At 39.5% G+C, this 16,682-nt stretch overlaps 1 protein-coding gene across 6 annotated transcripts in view; it reads right to left on the bottom strand.

The window, feature by feature from the left end:
* Positions 1 to 16,682, bottom strand: part of GANC (glucosidase alpha, neutral C) — a 76,360-nt gene that overhangs the window by 28,970 nt on the left and 30,708 nt on the right. For 4 of the 6 annotated variants that reach the window (XM_023735157.1, XM_023735154.1, XM_023735158.1 and 1 more), the window contains exons 5-10: positions 14,737 to 14,919; positions 7,200 to 7,245; positions 4,961 to 5,030; positions 3,462 to 3,558; positions 2,193 to 2,373; positions 1,829 to 1,982 (exon numbers count right to left, since the gene is read on the bottom strand). In XM_023735157.1, coding sequence (XP_023590925.1) covers positions 1,829 to 1,982; positions 2,193 to 2,373; positions 3,462 to 3,558; positions 4,961 to 5,030; positions 7,200 to 7,245; positions 14,737 to 14,919 — 731 coding nt within the window. The remainder of the gene's footprint in view (positions 1 to 1,828; positions 1,983 to 2,192; positions 2,374 to 3,461; positions 3,559 to 4,960; positions 5,031 to 7,199; positions 7,246 to 14,736; positions 14,920 to 16,682) is intronic. The other 2 variants (XM_004380662.2, XM_023735156.1) reach the window with 1 other exon arrangement.

Here is a 16,682-nt window from a genome sequence, read left to right as displayed (position 1 = left end):
ACAGTGAGGGTTAAGTCCCAGGACAACAGCAAGGAGAAGACCTGGGAGAACAGCTGTGCAGGGAGCCCAGACAGCAACAGTCCAGTGACAGGAGGGGGACAGATGGACCCGGGGGGGAGGGACGTCTCTAGGAGGAGCAGAAGAATGGACTAAGTATCTGATGCCTTTGAGCATTTGAAAAATGTAAACAATGAATACTGATTTAACCAAAAATTGTAGTATAACTACATTGGGAGAAAGGGGAAGAAGGGACATGATTGAGTTAAATCCTCATCAGGAGTCAACGGATAATCTCTAAACTTATACATCGGGTCTCACTGAACACAGTGGCAGCTCCAGCGTTTTTGAAGCACTTTCCCGTCAACCAGGCTCATTATCTCCAATAGCAATGCTGGAAGGGCCTGCAGCTGGCACTCTCCTTGACAATACTTATTCTTGTATGGGTGCCTTCCCATATCCACAAATTTTTTGTCATTCCTCCCATCAAAACAAACAAACAAACCAAACTTGTTGATGTCAAGTTGACTCCAACTCATAGCAACCCTACAGGACAGAGTAGAACTACCCCATAGGGTTTCCAAGGAATACCTGGTAGATTTGAACTGCCATCCTTTTGTTTAGCAGCTGAACATTTAACCACTACGCCACCAGGGTTTCCTTCCATCAAAAGGTGGGATCTAATTCCCCTCCCTTTGAATGTGGGCTTCTAATAATAGGAGGCAGCACAAACGATGGTGTATCACTTTTGAGGCTAGGTTAGAAAAAGTAATACATATGTATATGTATTTCCCAGTCTGAAATCTCTGGGTAAGGAGACAGCAGTGTAGAGTGCTTCCCCCTCCACCACTGTTGATACTAAGTTTGAACTAAAGATCCCTACGGTAGTCTTCTGAATCATGTAAACAACACAAAGCTCTCTTTCTTCCCAAAAGGTGTGTGAGAATACAAGAACTTTAATGATTAGATCATCTTATTTTAAAATAATTTGCTCTAATGAATTCACTGAACTCACTGTGTGTTTTTCTTTTATAGCTTACAGAGATAAAATGCTTTATCGCTGAAGCCAGTGGAATATTTTAACGAAGAGAACATTGGAAAGTTTGGCTTGAGATATTGGTTATCTGAGATAAAGGTAGAGAAGATTCAGGGGCTACCACCCGTCTGTCAGTTTGTCGTACTGTGGTGGCTGGCCCACTACTATGATGCTGGAAGCTATGCCACCAATATTTCAAGGGTCACCATGGTAGGCAGGTTTCAGCAGAGCTTCCAGACTAAGACAGACTAGGAAGAAAGGCCTGGTGATCTACCTCTGAAAATTAGCCAGAGAAAATCTATGGATCACAATATAACATTGTCCGACTCGTTTCTTTGGACATGTCATCAGGAGCGATTAACCACTGGAAGAACACCATGTTTCGTGAAGCCCAGGGCCAGCAAGGGCAAGGGTGAGCCTCAGTGAGACAGACTGGCACAATAGCCCCAGTGATGGACATGAACATGCTGGCAATCACGAGGATGCATTTCATTCTGTCGTACATAAGGCTGTCATGGGTTGGAGTTGACTAGACAGTAGCTATCTACCTGTCTAAAGGCTCCAAGGAAGGTAAATGGCAAGTATTAAGCATTAGAGAGTTCTGGACCCAGGGCCTTGTTTAACCAAGCTGAAAGGCATGAGGGTGAGAGCAGGAATTCCTGCTTCTTAAAAATCTCAGCTAAGCTGTTTAAATGTTCAGTATGGTATGTAACAAATACTGAAGTATAGTGGCGATACACAGGATAGAGGAAATCAGATAAAACGAGAAACTGGGACTTCTACATACGCAAGTACCTGTCAGGTGTGAGTACTGCCTGAAGACGTCAGAAGGCGTAGGTCCCATCAGCAGAAAGACATCAATGATTCCACTCTCCGACATCCAGTGCACATCAGCTCGAGATCTCACCTTTTGTTTAGCAGCAACAGAGCCCATCTGGGTCAGTGTGTACTGGGAAAGGAATGAAATGAAAATCTGAAAAACGTCCCTCTCACTCAGAGTACCCATCCAACTGTGAGTCCCAGTCTGCTCTTTTAGTAGGTACTACTGGCATTGACTGATTATCCTGCACAGCCTTTGGTGGCAGCGTACAAAGAGCTATGAAGACACTGCATGGTTGTTCCTGTGTAAATGTGCCCACCGCCCTGGTCCATAGCTCACCTCTACTGTAGGCTCTGTATTGACCTCCACTAGTGTCTCTGAGGCATTCAGCCAGAAAATGCCCAGAGTTCTGCCCAGTTTGTGGGCCAGGAGATAAGGCACTGAGCCATAAATGCCCATTTTGTCATGTATCTTATATCCATAGACATCCAGGTTATAAAGACGGTAAGCATCTCCATCACTGAAACGCACAAATAAGGGTTATCATTAATTACCACCACAAATGTATTATCAATAAATGGAACAGCTCCACCTGCCCCTGTAAACAGTTGGTCCTAGGCAACTGGCGAGGCTCAATTCTCAGCACTTCTGTAAAGGTTCCCGACCCATCTGCGGTGAATGGTGAACGTGACCTTCCCCTGACTCCTGTGGCACTCCCTCATGTGACAATTAACGCGCACGTGATCACACATCTTACTTATCTGTTTAAAATATCTCTTATCAGGGAGGACTGTTTCCTGTGAATCCTCCACAATTGCAAGCACACAGTAAGTATCTGCTGACAAATTTTGTGAGTACGTCTCGTCTCTGCAGCTAAAATGGAAGGCTGGTGTCCTAACGGGCTCACACAGTGCTGAACAGGCGAAGATCGGGAACTGAATTAGGTGGGGCACAATGCTCAGGTCCGTGTGACAGCAGCATGGCTCAGTGCAACGTCTCCTCTCCAGGTTTCTGATGTGCTTGTCACAATGCCAACCTGTCAAGCACTTGAACCTGGCAACTTTGATCAGACTAGTTCTCTACTGTTTCTTGATCAAGGCTCCCTTCCTTTGAGTCTCTGATGCCTTGGGCATCTATCTTCCAACAATTCACCTGAAATGATCTCCCTATGGTGATATGAGATGCCATGCTTTCGTGTTCTCTGGCTCACTGCCCCTTTTGCTAAAAGCCTGTTTCTAGATCAATGATTTTCACACTGAATTTCCTGGGGCCCCACGGAAAGGCCTCGAGAGGTGAAAGCGAAATGCGGGGAGGGAGTGGTGGTGCAGAGCCTCCCTCACTTCAACCAGAACAGCTCCTTATTTTTGCTTCCGCTTATTTTTAGGTTCTGCATTAGTTTTTTTAATTGCCTAATTTTTGCAAAAAATAAAATTTGAAAAATACTGCTCTGAGTGATCATTCAAGGGAGGTTCTTAAAGATCCACAGGCAATATCAGGAGGCAAAGGCTGACCACATATTAGCGTTGGTTCAGACATCTCGCACATGTTTCTTGCAAACCTTTTCAATCTAGAAACCAGAGCTGCCTGTAAGAATTCTTTTTACTTTACCCAGTATTTTTCAGTTGGTGTGATTCTGCATGTTGTGGGATCCCATAAAGATGCTCGAATCCATGCAAGGAGAAATCCAAACCAATGGAGGCAGGACCTGTAGAGACAGCATCCTGACTGAGTTTTGCTTCTGAACGGGACAATCGATTAAAAAGAGATTCGGCGAACGATGAGTGTAGCAAGACGACTAGACTAGGGGTTGAGAGACCTGAATTTGCCCTGATCAGTCTCCAAACGTTGTGTGACACTTGTCATACTAAGGTGTTGTGGGGGGTACAAAAATGCATACAGCAAGTTCCATCACTTATTAGTTATGTTTCCTTAGCTGTGTGCTGAAGCTCTTTGTGTCCTCATTTACAATTAATATCCTTTCTATCTGTAAAATGTTGTTACAAATTTTTTGTAATAAAATATTTCCAGAAATATACTGCATTACTTCTTTGTTTCAGGAAGCGAAGGGTATTGAGTAATCTGCATCCTCCCTAGACGCGTGGCTGGGTGTCTTCAGCCTGATCACGTCTTCTTCATGTCAGTCTTCTCTGGAGATGGAGGTGGTGACTACCTACAGGGACTGTAATGTCAAGGGCACAAGGCTCCTCAAAATACTTCCTCCCTGTGAATGCAGACGTATAAAACTCTTTAATCAAAGACAAAGACTTCTATTTTACAATTATTTTAGAGATATGGGGAAATGCCAGTAGTTGAGAGCTAACAACGACTCAAATTCACTCTTAGGTAAAAGTATTTTAATTTATATGATCCTTAATTGTAGGAGTTTATGTTACAGAGAAGGCAAAAAAGATTATCTTACAGAGAGGGGAGCCTGAGGTCCCTTCACTTAAAAATCTTGGGCCTGTTGTCAGCCCTGATCATTATACTATGCTGTGGATAAAGATATATACAAGGGATTTTTAAGGAGTTAGAGAGAGTTTATTATTCTTTGGGCTAGAGAGGAAAAAGGAGGAAAGTGAGTATTTTTTCCAACTATAGCCCCAAGAATCTGAAAGGTGCCTCTTAAAGAGATAAACTCCTCCTCTCCTCCCACCTATCACTAACCTAGTGAGAAATGTCACAGATGGGGGTGGATCACCCACATGAATGATGGGGAGGCTGGGAAAAGGTTGAGATGCATTGGTCTGGAATGTTGTAGCTGATGAGCTCTAAAACTTGATTTTTTGTCACTAGGCTCACATAAAAATGAAATGTGGCATTTGTAACTTCCTGATCTACTGGACAATGCAACCAGTATGCTGACCTACACTTCTCCCTGAGACCACCTGCTCCGGGAGGCCTATACTTCCCTTAGACTCCCCACAAAAGACACATAATCACCATTTCTTTGTTGCATTACATTACTGAAGGATAGCGGACCCAAACCTGAGATTTCTGTTCGTCTTACAGAAGTCACTTGCTTAGGTGCCAAAGCTCAAGGGACTTCTAGATAGAAACTTCAACCATTTTGGAAAGACCTATTTAATACTATACCAGTTTCAACTTACCATTAGCTTTGATATCTACAAATTTTCCAAATTTCTCCTCCCACAGGCCCATATCATTTTGATTTTCCTGCTGGTACAAAAAAGGGAACAACTTCAGTTTATAAATTGCAACAAACATGGTTACCACAACAGCACCTTTTATTTGGATTATTCAAAACTTAGACTGGAAAGTTAGTTCATCCTGTAGAAGACAAGTTTGTGATCTCAGCACATTTAACAAATCAAATCTGTGTTCTATATAAATTTTCATAATGATTTTTATGAACCACAGCTGACAGAAATATCTTTACCAAAATTATGTGAAAGCAGTTTGAAAAATACAATCTTTACATTTGTAAGAAATTATTTTTTACTATTTTCTTGCCTTTTTTTTTTTTGCTTATAAACATGTGAGGCAAAACATTGGAATCAACTAACTTAGGTCTGTTTTGGGAGACCCTAGGCAAAGATTTGTTTCGTACATTTTTTTCCTTGCTCCAGTTAGCCAGACTATTGGCTATATTTCTGCACTGGCATGAGAAGTCAACTGGGGTGGCAATGAATGCTCAGGTCCATAATATTTTATTCTGGAGCTATACACTTTCTTAACTTTACAAAAGTCTCCTTCTCCCTAGTAGAATGAGAAAGGTAAAAAAAAAAAAAAAAATTATGCATGTGTATGAAATGCTTATTTCTTTAAAATGAGCTCTTTTCCCATCTCTAGGTTGTTTCTTTATAACTAAAGCTTCTGTGTGAAGTGAGACTGTGTTCTTTAAAATTTTTATAATCGCATCTGAATCCTTAACTCAGAGGTACTGACCGGAGGCCAAGGGATGCTTTCGAGTCTGTGATCTCCCTCAAACAGCGTGAGGGTTCACAGCTTTCATCAAGTTCTTGCAAAGGGGTCTATGACTCAAAACCAATACCTAAGGGCTTTCAGCACCTATGTCCCCAAAGCTGATTTGACATATTGTCACAAAACTGGAAGGCTATGCCTTAGTTGCCCTTATGTGGTCTATTTGGAAATGGAGAAATTATTCTCTCTCATGCTCATCAGAATGGGTCAGTCATCAAGAGGAAGAAACATTTGTCCTTATTACACTGAAAATATTTTCACCATAACTAGTGGTCACAGCTGCTATCAGGACTCCTTTAAAGATCATGTGGCTCTGGGTAAAAGGAGATTTCTGGAGTGTTCATTCTGCATAATGCAGCCAAAACAATCTTTTAAAAACAGAAATCTGACCATGACCTGTTGAAAACTTTTCCATATTCTCCTTTGCTCTTGAAGTTCAAAAAGCTTAACATGGCTTAGAAGAATGTAAGCTCCATGAGAATGGGGGACTTTGCTTTGTTCAATGTACCACCAATTCCTTGAAGCAAACCAAAACCAAACCTGTTGTCATCGAGTTGATTCTGACTCATAGTGACCCTATAGGACAGAGAACTGCCCCATAGGGTTTCAGAGGAGCAGCTGGTGGATTTGAACCACCGACCTCTTGATTAGCAGCCAAGCTCTTAACCACTGTGCCACCAGGGCTCCCTTCCTTGAATAGTGCCTGGTATATAAGAGGCACTCAAGAACTAAAACATGAACTCTCCACAGAATTGCCCTGTCTATCTCTCTAGCCTGGTTACACAACACTCTTCCCTTTCTCCAACTTAAAGAGACATATATTTTTTCACTTCTTCAAATGTGCTCCTTTATACCTCAAGGTCTTTGAATATGCAGTTCCCTTTAGCTGGAATAGTCTTTTCCCAACTTTTTGACTAGCTAATGTTTCCTCATGCTTCAGGTTTTAACTTTATTTCCTTCGGAAGGTCTTTCCTGACCCTCATCTTGGTCAAGTTCCTTGTTGTATACTCCTATAGCGCCCTTTAGTAACACCCTCATGCTTGTAATTACTTGGTCAATGTCTGTCTTTCCAAATAGGCTGTCTCATGAGAACAGGTCTCGGACTTGTTTTATTCACTGATTCTCCTTTGCTGATTTAGCACAATGCCTGGCACAAAGCAGGCACTCAGGAAGTACCTGTTTGATGAATGAAAGCATACATGAATGCATAAATGAATGAAAATATCAACAGGATGATAAGGAGAACAAAAGAAGTAGATGGACCCGTTTATATGCTGTAGAACATTTAACAAGTACCCACCTGTATTAGACGAAGGGAGGAACAGAACTCATTATATGCCACATGATGATGATGGTGATGGTGAAGGAGATAAAAAAAAAGATAAATTGCTCAATCTAGATTACCTGAGAGGTGTCAACTGATGCGTCATCCTCATTTTCTTTGGTAGCTCTGTTTTAAAACAAATAAAGTTGTTTCACTTCTGGTAAGATTGATAGAATTTTGTTCAATGACAAAGATTTTCATTTCCAATTTTGAGATCCCATAAATTTATATCCTTTAATTTATTAAAAATAATGTTGCATAGGGAAGCATACGGAGACCAGGGTTTATGAGTGGTCACCAGGGGAAGGCAGGAGGAAGGTGGAAAGGAGAACTCAGTGCTTAGAAGACACCGAGCTTCTGGTAAGGGTGACAGGAAAATCTGGATAAGGGTGACTGATGGCTGAACAACATGATGAACGTAATTAATGTCATGAACTGTACACGTGAATAATGCTGTTCTGTTACAAATCTATTCACCACACACACATTAAAAAAAGATTGTGCTTATGGACACACACACACAAAATAATGTTGTAAAAATAAAAATAAGTTTATAAATTTGAACATCAATGGCGAAAAGTTATCCAATATTATACAAAGCTTGATTTCTTATAAAAATTAAAATGTATTGCAAAATTTTGTTACACTTTTCAAGAATACCTTTATCAGTTTTTCATTATAAATGTAATACGTGCTCATAATATTTCAACAAAACGTAAGTAAACAAAGTAGTACATAGTTCCCCCCCCCAGCATTACACCAGTACACAATGACATACTGTACTGTCCACTAAAATGGTTGTGACAATTTACACGACCACCCACAGTGGTATCTGAGTGCCCATATCCCCACTGGACTTTATCAATCTTTTTTTTTTTTTTTTCCTGAGTTTTGGGTGAAAGTTTACACAGCAAGTTAGTTTCCCATTTAGCAATTTCCACACAAATCGTTCAGTGACATTAGCTATATTTATTACAATGTGTCAGCATTCTCTTTAATTGTATTCTGTTTGTTCCCTTTCTGGTACTCTAGTTTCCCTGCCCCCTTATCTTCTCATCTTTGCTTCTGAGAAATTGTTGACCTTTTGGTCTCATCCTGGTGGTTTTTTAAGTATGGAATCCATCTTATGGGTGATGTCCTTTATTCTGTGTGCCACTCTGCTATTTTGCTAAAAGGCGATCTCAGGGAATCAGCTTGGTTCTAGATGTAAAGAATGTCTCAGGGCGATAGTCTCAGGGGGTCTTCTGTTCTCTACTGTTCCAGTTTGTCTGGCTTTTTTTAAAATAAGAATCTGAGTTCCGCTCCATGTTTTTCTTCCATTCTACCCAGGACTAACTATTGTGGCCCCAGTCGGAACGGTCAGTGGTGGTAGCTAGGCACCATCTAGTTCTTCTGGTCTTGGGGTAGTGAGGTTGTGGCTCTTACAGACTTGTTTCTTCTCTGTGCTTTTGGTTACCTTCTTACTGTTTTGCTCCTGGCGAGTCGAGACCCGTAGCTGTGTCTTAGATAGCCACTTGAAAGCTTTTAATGCCCCAAACACTACTCACTTCACTGGGATGTACATCATGATTTTTGTGAACTATGTTATGTCAACTGACTGAGTTGTCCCATGAGACTATGATCCTAAGGCTTCAATCCCAGAAAACCAATGTTGGAAGGTGTTTGGTTATGTCTGAGGAATATCCGTTTTTGTGTCTTCAATGAATATATGCGCCTGCACCTACATATTTGTACTTACACGTACCTATAGATACTTCTATCTGTTCTCACTTACGGGCGCATCTGTACCTACCCGTATTCCAGTTTGCCTATACCCATCCATATGTGCTCACGTGCTTGTTATTACTTTGGCTGTGCTGTACTCACTACATTCACAATCAGTGCCATTACCAAACATAACTAGTCTCTACTGTATAAAGCGTACCCACCCCCTTTCCCGGTAACCACCAATGAACATTGGTTTCTCTATATTTATCTATACTTGTCCTCTTATAAAAGAGGGATCATGCAATATTTGTCCCATATGCTTGACATATTTCACTAAGCATTATGCCCTCCAGGTCCATCCATGTTATGTTTCGTGGACTCATTGTTCTATTTGGTTGCACAGTATTCCATTGTATGTATGTACCACAGTTTGCTTATCCATTCATCTGTTGATGGACACTGGTTGTTTCCATTTATTTGTTATTATGAATAAAGTAGCAATGAACATAGGTGTGCACATATCTGTTTGTGTCATTACTTTTTGGTCTCTAGAGTATACACCTAGCAGTGGGATTGCTGGATCATAGGGTAGTTCTATTTCTAGTTTTTTGAGAAAGAGTCATATCGCTTTTCATAGTGGTTGTACCATTTTACAATCCCACCAGCAATAGATAAAGGCTCTTATCTCTCTACATCCTAGCCAGCATTTGTGGTTATCTTTTTTTTTTTTTTTAAACAGTGCCATTTTAGCTGGGGTAAGATGGTATCTCATTGTAGTTTTGACTTGCATCTCTCTAATGGCTAATGATCGTGAACACCTTTTCATATGTTTGTTGGCTGCTTAGATCTCCTCTTTGTCCTCAAAGGTCCTGTTCATGTCCTTTGCCCATTTTGTGATTGGGTTGTTTGTCTTTTTGTTGTTGAGTTGTTGAGTTTTCTATAGATTTTAGGGACTAGATCCTTATTGGATAAATTGTTTCTGAAGACATTTTCCCAGTCTGTAGGTTGTCTATTTACTCTTTTAATAAAGTCTTTTGATGAGCACAGGCTTTTAATTTTTAAGAGGTCCCATTTATCTATTTTGTCTTGTTCTATTTGTACATTTGCTGAAATGTTTGCTATCCTATTTTTACCAAAGATTTTGTCTCATAATTCTTCCAATTTATCTTCCAGGAATTTTATGGTTTTAGATTTAACATTTAGGTCTTTGATCCATTTTCAGGTAGTTTTTTTGTATGGTATGAGGTATGGGTCCTGTTTCATTTTTCTGCAGGTGGATAACTAGTTTTGCCAATACCATTGATTAAAGAGGCTGTTTCTCCCCTACTGAATGGATTTTGACTCCTTGTTGAAAATCAGTTGTCTATAGATGGCTGGGTTTAATTCTGGGTTCTCAAGTCTATTCCACTGGTCTATGTGTCTATCGTTGAACCAATACCAGGCTGTTTTGATCACAGTGGCTGTATAGTCTGTTTTCATATCAGGCAGTGTAGGACCTCCTGCTTTGCTCTTTTTCTTCAATATTCCTTTGACTATTTGGGGTTTCTTTCCTTTCCATATGAAGTTGGTCAACAGCTTTTCTATTTCAGTAAAGAATGTTGTTGGGATTTGTATTGGGATTGTATTGAATCTGCAGATGGCTTTAGGTAGGACTGACATTTTCACTATATTAAGTCTTCCAATCCATGGACAGGATGTGCTTCTATTTAGTTCCATTTAGGTCCCTTTTAGTTTCTTGTAGTAGTGTTTTATAAATTTCACTGCATACATCTTTTAAATCCCTGGTTAGGATAATTCCTAGGTATTTTATCGATTTGGGGGCTCTTGTAAATGGTATTGTTTTCTTGATTTCTTTTTCAGAGTAGTTTTTGTTAGTGTAGAGGAACCCAACTGATTTTTGTGTGTTGATCTTGTACCCTGCAACGTTGCTAAATTCTTCTATTAGTTCCAGTAGCTTCCTTGTGGAATCTTTAGGGTCTTCTATGTATAGGATCACGTCATCTGCAAATAGAGGTAGCTTTACTTCTGCATTTCCGATCTGGATACCTTTGATTTCTCCATCTTGCCTTATTGCTCTGGCTAGGACTTCCAGTACAATGCTGAGTAAGAGTGGTAATCCTTGTCTCGTTCCACTTCTCAAAGGGAAGGCTCTCAGCCTTTCTTCGTTGAGTATAATGTTGGCTGCTGGTTTTGCATATATGCCCTTAATTATGTTGAGAAATTCCCCTTCTATTCCTATTTTGCTGAGCGTTTTTATCAGGAACAAAAAAAAAAACCCCAAAAACACAAAAAAACAAACAAACTCACTGCCATCAAGTTGATTCTGATTGATAGCGACCCTATAGGACAAAGTAGAACTGTCCCAAAGGGTGCTGAATGTTATCAAATGCCTTTTCTGCATCAATTGATATGGTCATGTGGTTCTTTTCCTTTGTTTTATTTATGTGGTGGATTACAGTGATTGATTTTCTAATGTTGAACCACCCTTGGTATAAATCCCACTTGATCATGATGTATGATTTTTTTGATATGTTGTTGAAGTCTGTTGGCTAGAATTTTGTTGAAAAAGAATACTAAAATATATCATGATAACAAAATTTTTAAAGTCATAGATAAAATAATTATCAACAAAAGGCAAATAGCTATGTATAAAGAAATTTCCAAGTGATTCTGAAAGGCATTCAAGTCAATTCCAGTACTTACCCACCAAATATGAGTCTTCTTCATTAATCTTTATAATCAATAAACATAGTCTTGTGGAGATTAAGTATTTAAATGTTAAAAAAAAAACTCTAGAAGAAATCATAGGATAGTTTAAATATATATATATATATCAAAGATAGGAAGACTTTTTAAGGATGACTCAACCTTGAAAACACAGGAAAAAAATGATAAAATCAGCCACATAAAAATAATAAACTTCCACATGGCAAAATCTACCATAAAAAAATAACAAAAAACTCAAAAAGTGAGGGACAAGATTTGCAACTCATCACTGACCAAAGGCTGATTTCTCCAAGAGTGCTGACAAATCAGTTAAGTAAAGACCAACAACTTAGTAGAAAAGTAGGCAAAGGATATGAAAATATAGTTCACAGAAGGTTGACAACAACAACAAAATAAAGAGTAGCTGCTGAGGCTGCTTATGTGCAACCAAACACTTCACGGGATTTGGTTCCTTGGTTTGGAGGTTCGGTTCATGGATTCATGGGACATCCAGTTAATTGGCCTATTAACGTGTTTAGTGCTTCTGTTCTACCTCCTTGTTTATTGTTCAGCGCCTGGGGTCTTAAAAGCTTGCAAGCAGCCATTCAAGGTACAATTGGTCTCTATTTGCCTGGAGCAACAGAAGGAGAAGAGTCACGAACAAGAGGAGGGTATGAAATGTGTGTCTAATTGCCTCCATGAATAACTGCCTCCTTTGCCATGAGACCAGAAGAACTGGATGGTGCCCGGCTACCATTACTGAACATTTTGATCAAAGATTCTATAGAAGAATCTTTGCTCAAAAGGGGGAAATGCAGAATGGAATTTCATATTCTCATGGACTCCAGGATTTCTGGAGCCACGAAGGCTGAACGACCCTCTGAAACTATTGCTCTTTAAACCTTAAACCAAAAATATCCCCTGAAGTCAACTTAAAATCAAATAACAGTTTAGCTTAATTAGTGAAGAATATCTGCCTTGAGCATTGTGCTCTTTTAAGATCTAGCTATATGGGATCAAACTGACAACAACAACTCAAAAGATTAAATAGGAACCTTAGGGGACAATGAGTTTATGTTAATGGGGGAAGAACAACTCAGGAAAAAAAGAATGATTGCACAACTCAAAGAATGTAATCTATGTCACTAAATTGTACATGTAGAAATTTTTGAATTGGTGTTATGTTCTGCTATGTATATTCTCAACAACAAAAATAAAATAAATTAAAAAAAAGAGAAAGATAGTTCACAGAAAAATAAATAAGTTTTAAACATGTGAAAACTTCATCAACCTTATTCATAGTAAGAGAAATGCATTTGAAAACCTCATTGAAATATCATTTTTCACCTAACAGGCTGGCAGATATCAACACGTTCGGTAACATACTGTATGGGTCATAGAAAAATTAGTATCACTGATTACTTTCAGGCATGGGAACTGGGTAGCTAACAGAGTGCTAACGCTATGCAAGTAGTGCCTATTTCATTAAAAAAAAAAAAAAAAAGAGTAAAAATAAAAATTAAAAGGACCCAACTTAGATATCATCTCTAGAACAAATCAGTGCTACTGTATATTGGTGGTGGAAACATAATCTAGTATAACCTCTATGGAAAGCAATTTGACAAAATTTATCAAAATCACAAATGCACAAATCATTTGATCAGCCAAGTATACATCTATGACTCTAGCCTATGGATGTACTTGCATGCGTGCAAAATGACATATATGCATGGTTATTCATTGACATAATGAGTTATAAAACAGGATTATAAACAATTTTAAAGTCCATCAGTAGGGAACTTAATAAGTGAATCATGGTGCAACCAAACAATAGAAATGATGTAGCCGCTTTAAAACATTAGGAGCCATCATACTGTTAAAGGAAAAAAGCCAGATGCAGGATAACGTGCAAAATGGTACCGTTTGTGTCTGGAAAGGAAAAGACAATAGATATGTCGCTTTTATTGTACAGGCATAAATTATCCCTTGAAGGATACAAAAGAAACTGGCAACACTGATTACTTTCAGGGATGGGAACTGGGTGGCTGAGGGAAAAAGCCCGAGGGAGATTCTTCACTGTATACCTCTTAGTATCGTGTGCAAGTATTGCCTATTCAAAAAGAAAAAAAAGGTAAAAATAAAAGGATCCAACTTAGATATCACTTCTAAAACAAAACAAAGCAAAAATAATGGGGGTTTATTGAAATAAATGCTTTAAAGAACCTGGCGATTGGGTACACAGGTATGTGTTACGTTATTATTAGTATTTTTCAGTGAAAAAAAGTACTCAAAGAACATTCATAAGGTACTAACAGAGTAGGTGGTGGGATTATGGGTATTTCAGATGTTCTTTTTTCTTATCAATATATTCTAATTTGCCTACAATGAATACATATTACTTGTGTGACAAGAAAATCAAATATTTGTAATTAAGATTTAAAAATTGAAAAAAGCTGAAACCCAGAAAAAGGTCACTATATGGGAATCTACTGGAGCCCTGGTGGCACAGTGGTTAAGAGCTATGGCTGCCGACCAAAAGGTTGGGAGTTCAAACCCACCAGCCGCTCCTTGGAAACCCTATGGGGTCAGTTCTACTCTGTCCTATAGGGTCACTATGAGTCAGAATCAACTCGAAGGCAATAGGATTATATGGGAATATAGGGGATGTTGACTGCTTTCTGTAAACATTATAATGTTTTCACTATTATGATGAAAACAGAAAGAACCACAGACGGAGGATTTAAAAACAATGGTAATAAAAATGAAAGAAGAACCTCTCCTCACCACTTCCTTCCAATTCATGTGACCTTTCCATCCGCCCCACACCCCACAGATTTGATCAAGTGGTTGGTCCCTGGAAATTCTTGGACAACTATGTACTCATGTTACTATAAGGGAGTAAAGTGAAACTCTGAGGACATTTTAGTTCACATTAACATTTGTCAACAGTATTTTTTTGGAGGGGCGTGGAGGCTACAGGATTCCATTAATCAAACACACAAGATGTGTTAAGAGTGTCACATTCAGAAAAGCTCAGGAACCATTAGTTGTCATCAAGCCTGCATTCACCTGCACAGTCTAAAAGATGAAATTTCTCAGAACAATATGCTGGCAAATAAGGCAAACCAATTTTCTATCGTAAGTACGATGAAACCAATCAGATTTTCTTAAGTTCTTTATCTATCAAGTACTGTGCACAAATACCTTTGTTTGGGAGAGATCTGTAAATGCTCAAAGTATAATTGACCCAGGGAGTTTACGCTCATCACAATGTCTTCTTCAGACACCAAGTCTACCTTGAATGGGTCTGCAGTGACATGAAACTTCAGATCTCCTTTTCCATCTGCCAACACCAGACTGCCTTTAGCCCCTGAGCATGAAATCAATCTAAAAAATGAAGCAGAAAGACAAAAGAAAAATAAATGGCTATAGATGATCTACTTTCAAAAGATGACAGCCACTGGAAACCCTATGGAGTGCAGTTCTACTCTGACACATGTGGGGTCACCATGAGTCAGGTCATGGATTGAATTGTGTCCCCCAAAAAATGTGTGTATCAATTTGGCTAGGCCATGATTCCCAGTGTTGTGTAGTTGTCCTCCATTTTGTGATTGTAATTTTACATTAAAAAGGATTAGGGTGGGATTGTAACACCACCCTAACCCAGGTCACATCCCTGATCCAATGTGAAGGGAGTTTCCCTCGGGTGTGGCCTGCACCACCTTTTATTTCTTGTAAGTGACAAAAGGAAAATGGAAGCAAGCAGAGAATGGGGGACCTCATACCACCCAGAAAGAAGCACCGGGAGAAGAGCGTGTCCTTTGGACCTGAGGTTCCTGCGCAGAGAAGCTCCTAGTCTGGGGGAAGACTGATGATGACAAGGACCTTTCTCCAGAGCCAACAGAGACAGAAAGCCGTCTCCTGGAGCTGATGCCCTGAATTTGGACTTGTAGCCTATTGGACTGTGAGAGAATAAACTTCTCTTTGTTGAAGCTATCCACTTGTGGTATTCCTGTTAGAGTAGCACTAGATGACTAAGACAAGTCAGAATCGACTCAATGGCAACAGGTTTGATTTTTTGGTTATAGGTTTACATGACTTCATAAGATTCTCAATTCAAAGTAATTAATTAGTAAATCAATATTCATGTGACACAGCATACATCAGGCAGTAGACAGCTGTCACCAAGAACATGGGCTTTGTTGTCAAGGAGTTTGGACTGTACACAGCTCTACCATGCATGAGGTGTATATCCTTAGACATGTTACCCAACCTCTCTGGGTTTCAGTTACCTCATCTGTAAAGTGGGGGTAAAAAAAGGAACAACAAATAGAGTTTGTTGAAAGAATTAAATGAGATCACATATGTAAAACACTTGCACAGTGCCTGGCACATAATAAGCACTCAATAGCAAATATTAGCTATTATCATCATTTGTCTGGATAGTTTAGTAATACTTTGGTGCATAGGATTTAAACATTTTTGTTTTTCTTTCTCATTCCAACCATATACTCAGACATTGAGGAAATAACACAGATTGGGTTATTGACTCACTGGATCCACAGTGAGATAGAATCAGGCCAAGCTTGAATCTATCTATTTATTGCCTTACTCCCATCAGCTCCTAATCTGACAGGCAGACTGTTATGATGTTTTGGATCCCCAGGGATTACGTTAGCTCAGAGCCAGCACTTAAAATTCCTGAAAGGTCTAGATACTTCCCTTTCTCTAGGGCATAGCTACCATGGTAAGTGGTCATAGGCCTCATTAGAGAAAGGAAGAATAGTTTATATTCTTATTATGTCCTCGAAGAGTCCTTCTCCATGGATCCTAGGGCTCCTCTTCAAGCAAGAAGTTGGAATCTGGAAACTAACTCTGTCTGGAGTTGGTTGAAAGGATGTGCCTCACTGTTCACCAAACCTAGAAAGAGTCCTTTTGGGGACTTCCGGCAACATGGCGCTCTAGGCAGAACCACCATGCTGTCCCTCCACAGCAAAGATCCGAAAAACTAAGCCAAACAGAAAACAGCAATCCTGAAACCCCAAATATCAAATGAAGAGAAAAAGAACTCAGCCAAGTACCAAATGGAGTGAGAAAACTGACAGAGAACAGAGAGCGAGGAGAGATTCATGCAGAGGTTCCCTATCAGC

This window comes from Trichechus manatus, unplaced genomic scaffold (genome assembly GCF_000243295.1).
Source record: "Trichechus manatus latirostris isolate Lorelei unplaced genomic scaffold, TriManLat1.0 scaffold00076, whole genome shotgun sequence".
NCBI lineage: Eukaryota > Metazoa > Chordata > Mammalia > Sirenia > Trichechidae > Trichechus > Trichechus manatus.
The sequence above is the reverse complement of the archived record's forward strand: the minus strand, read 5'-3'. Positions and strand labels throughout refer to the sequence as shown.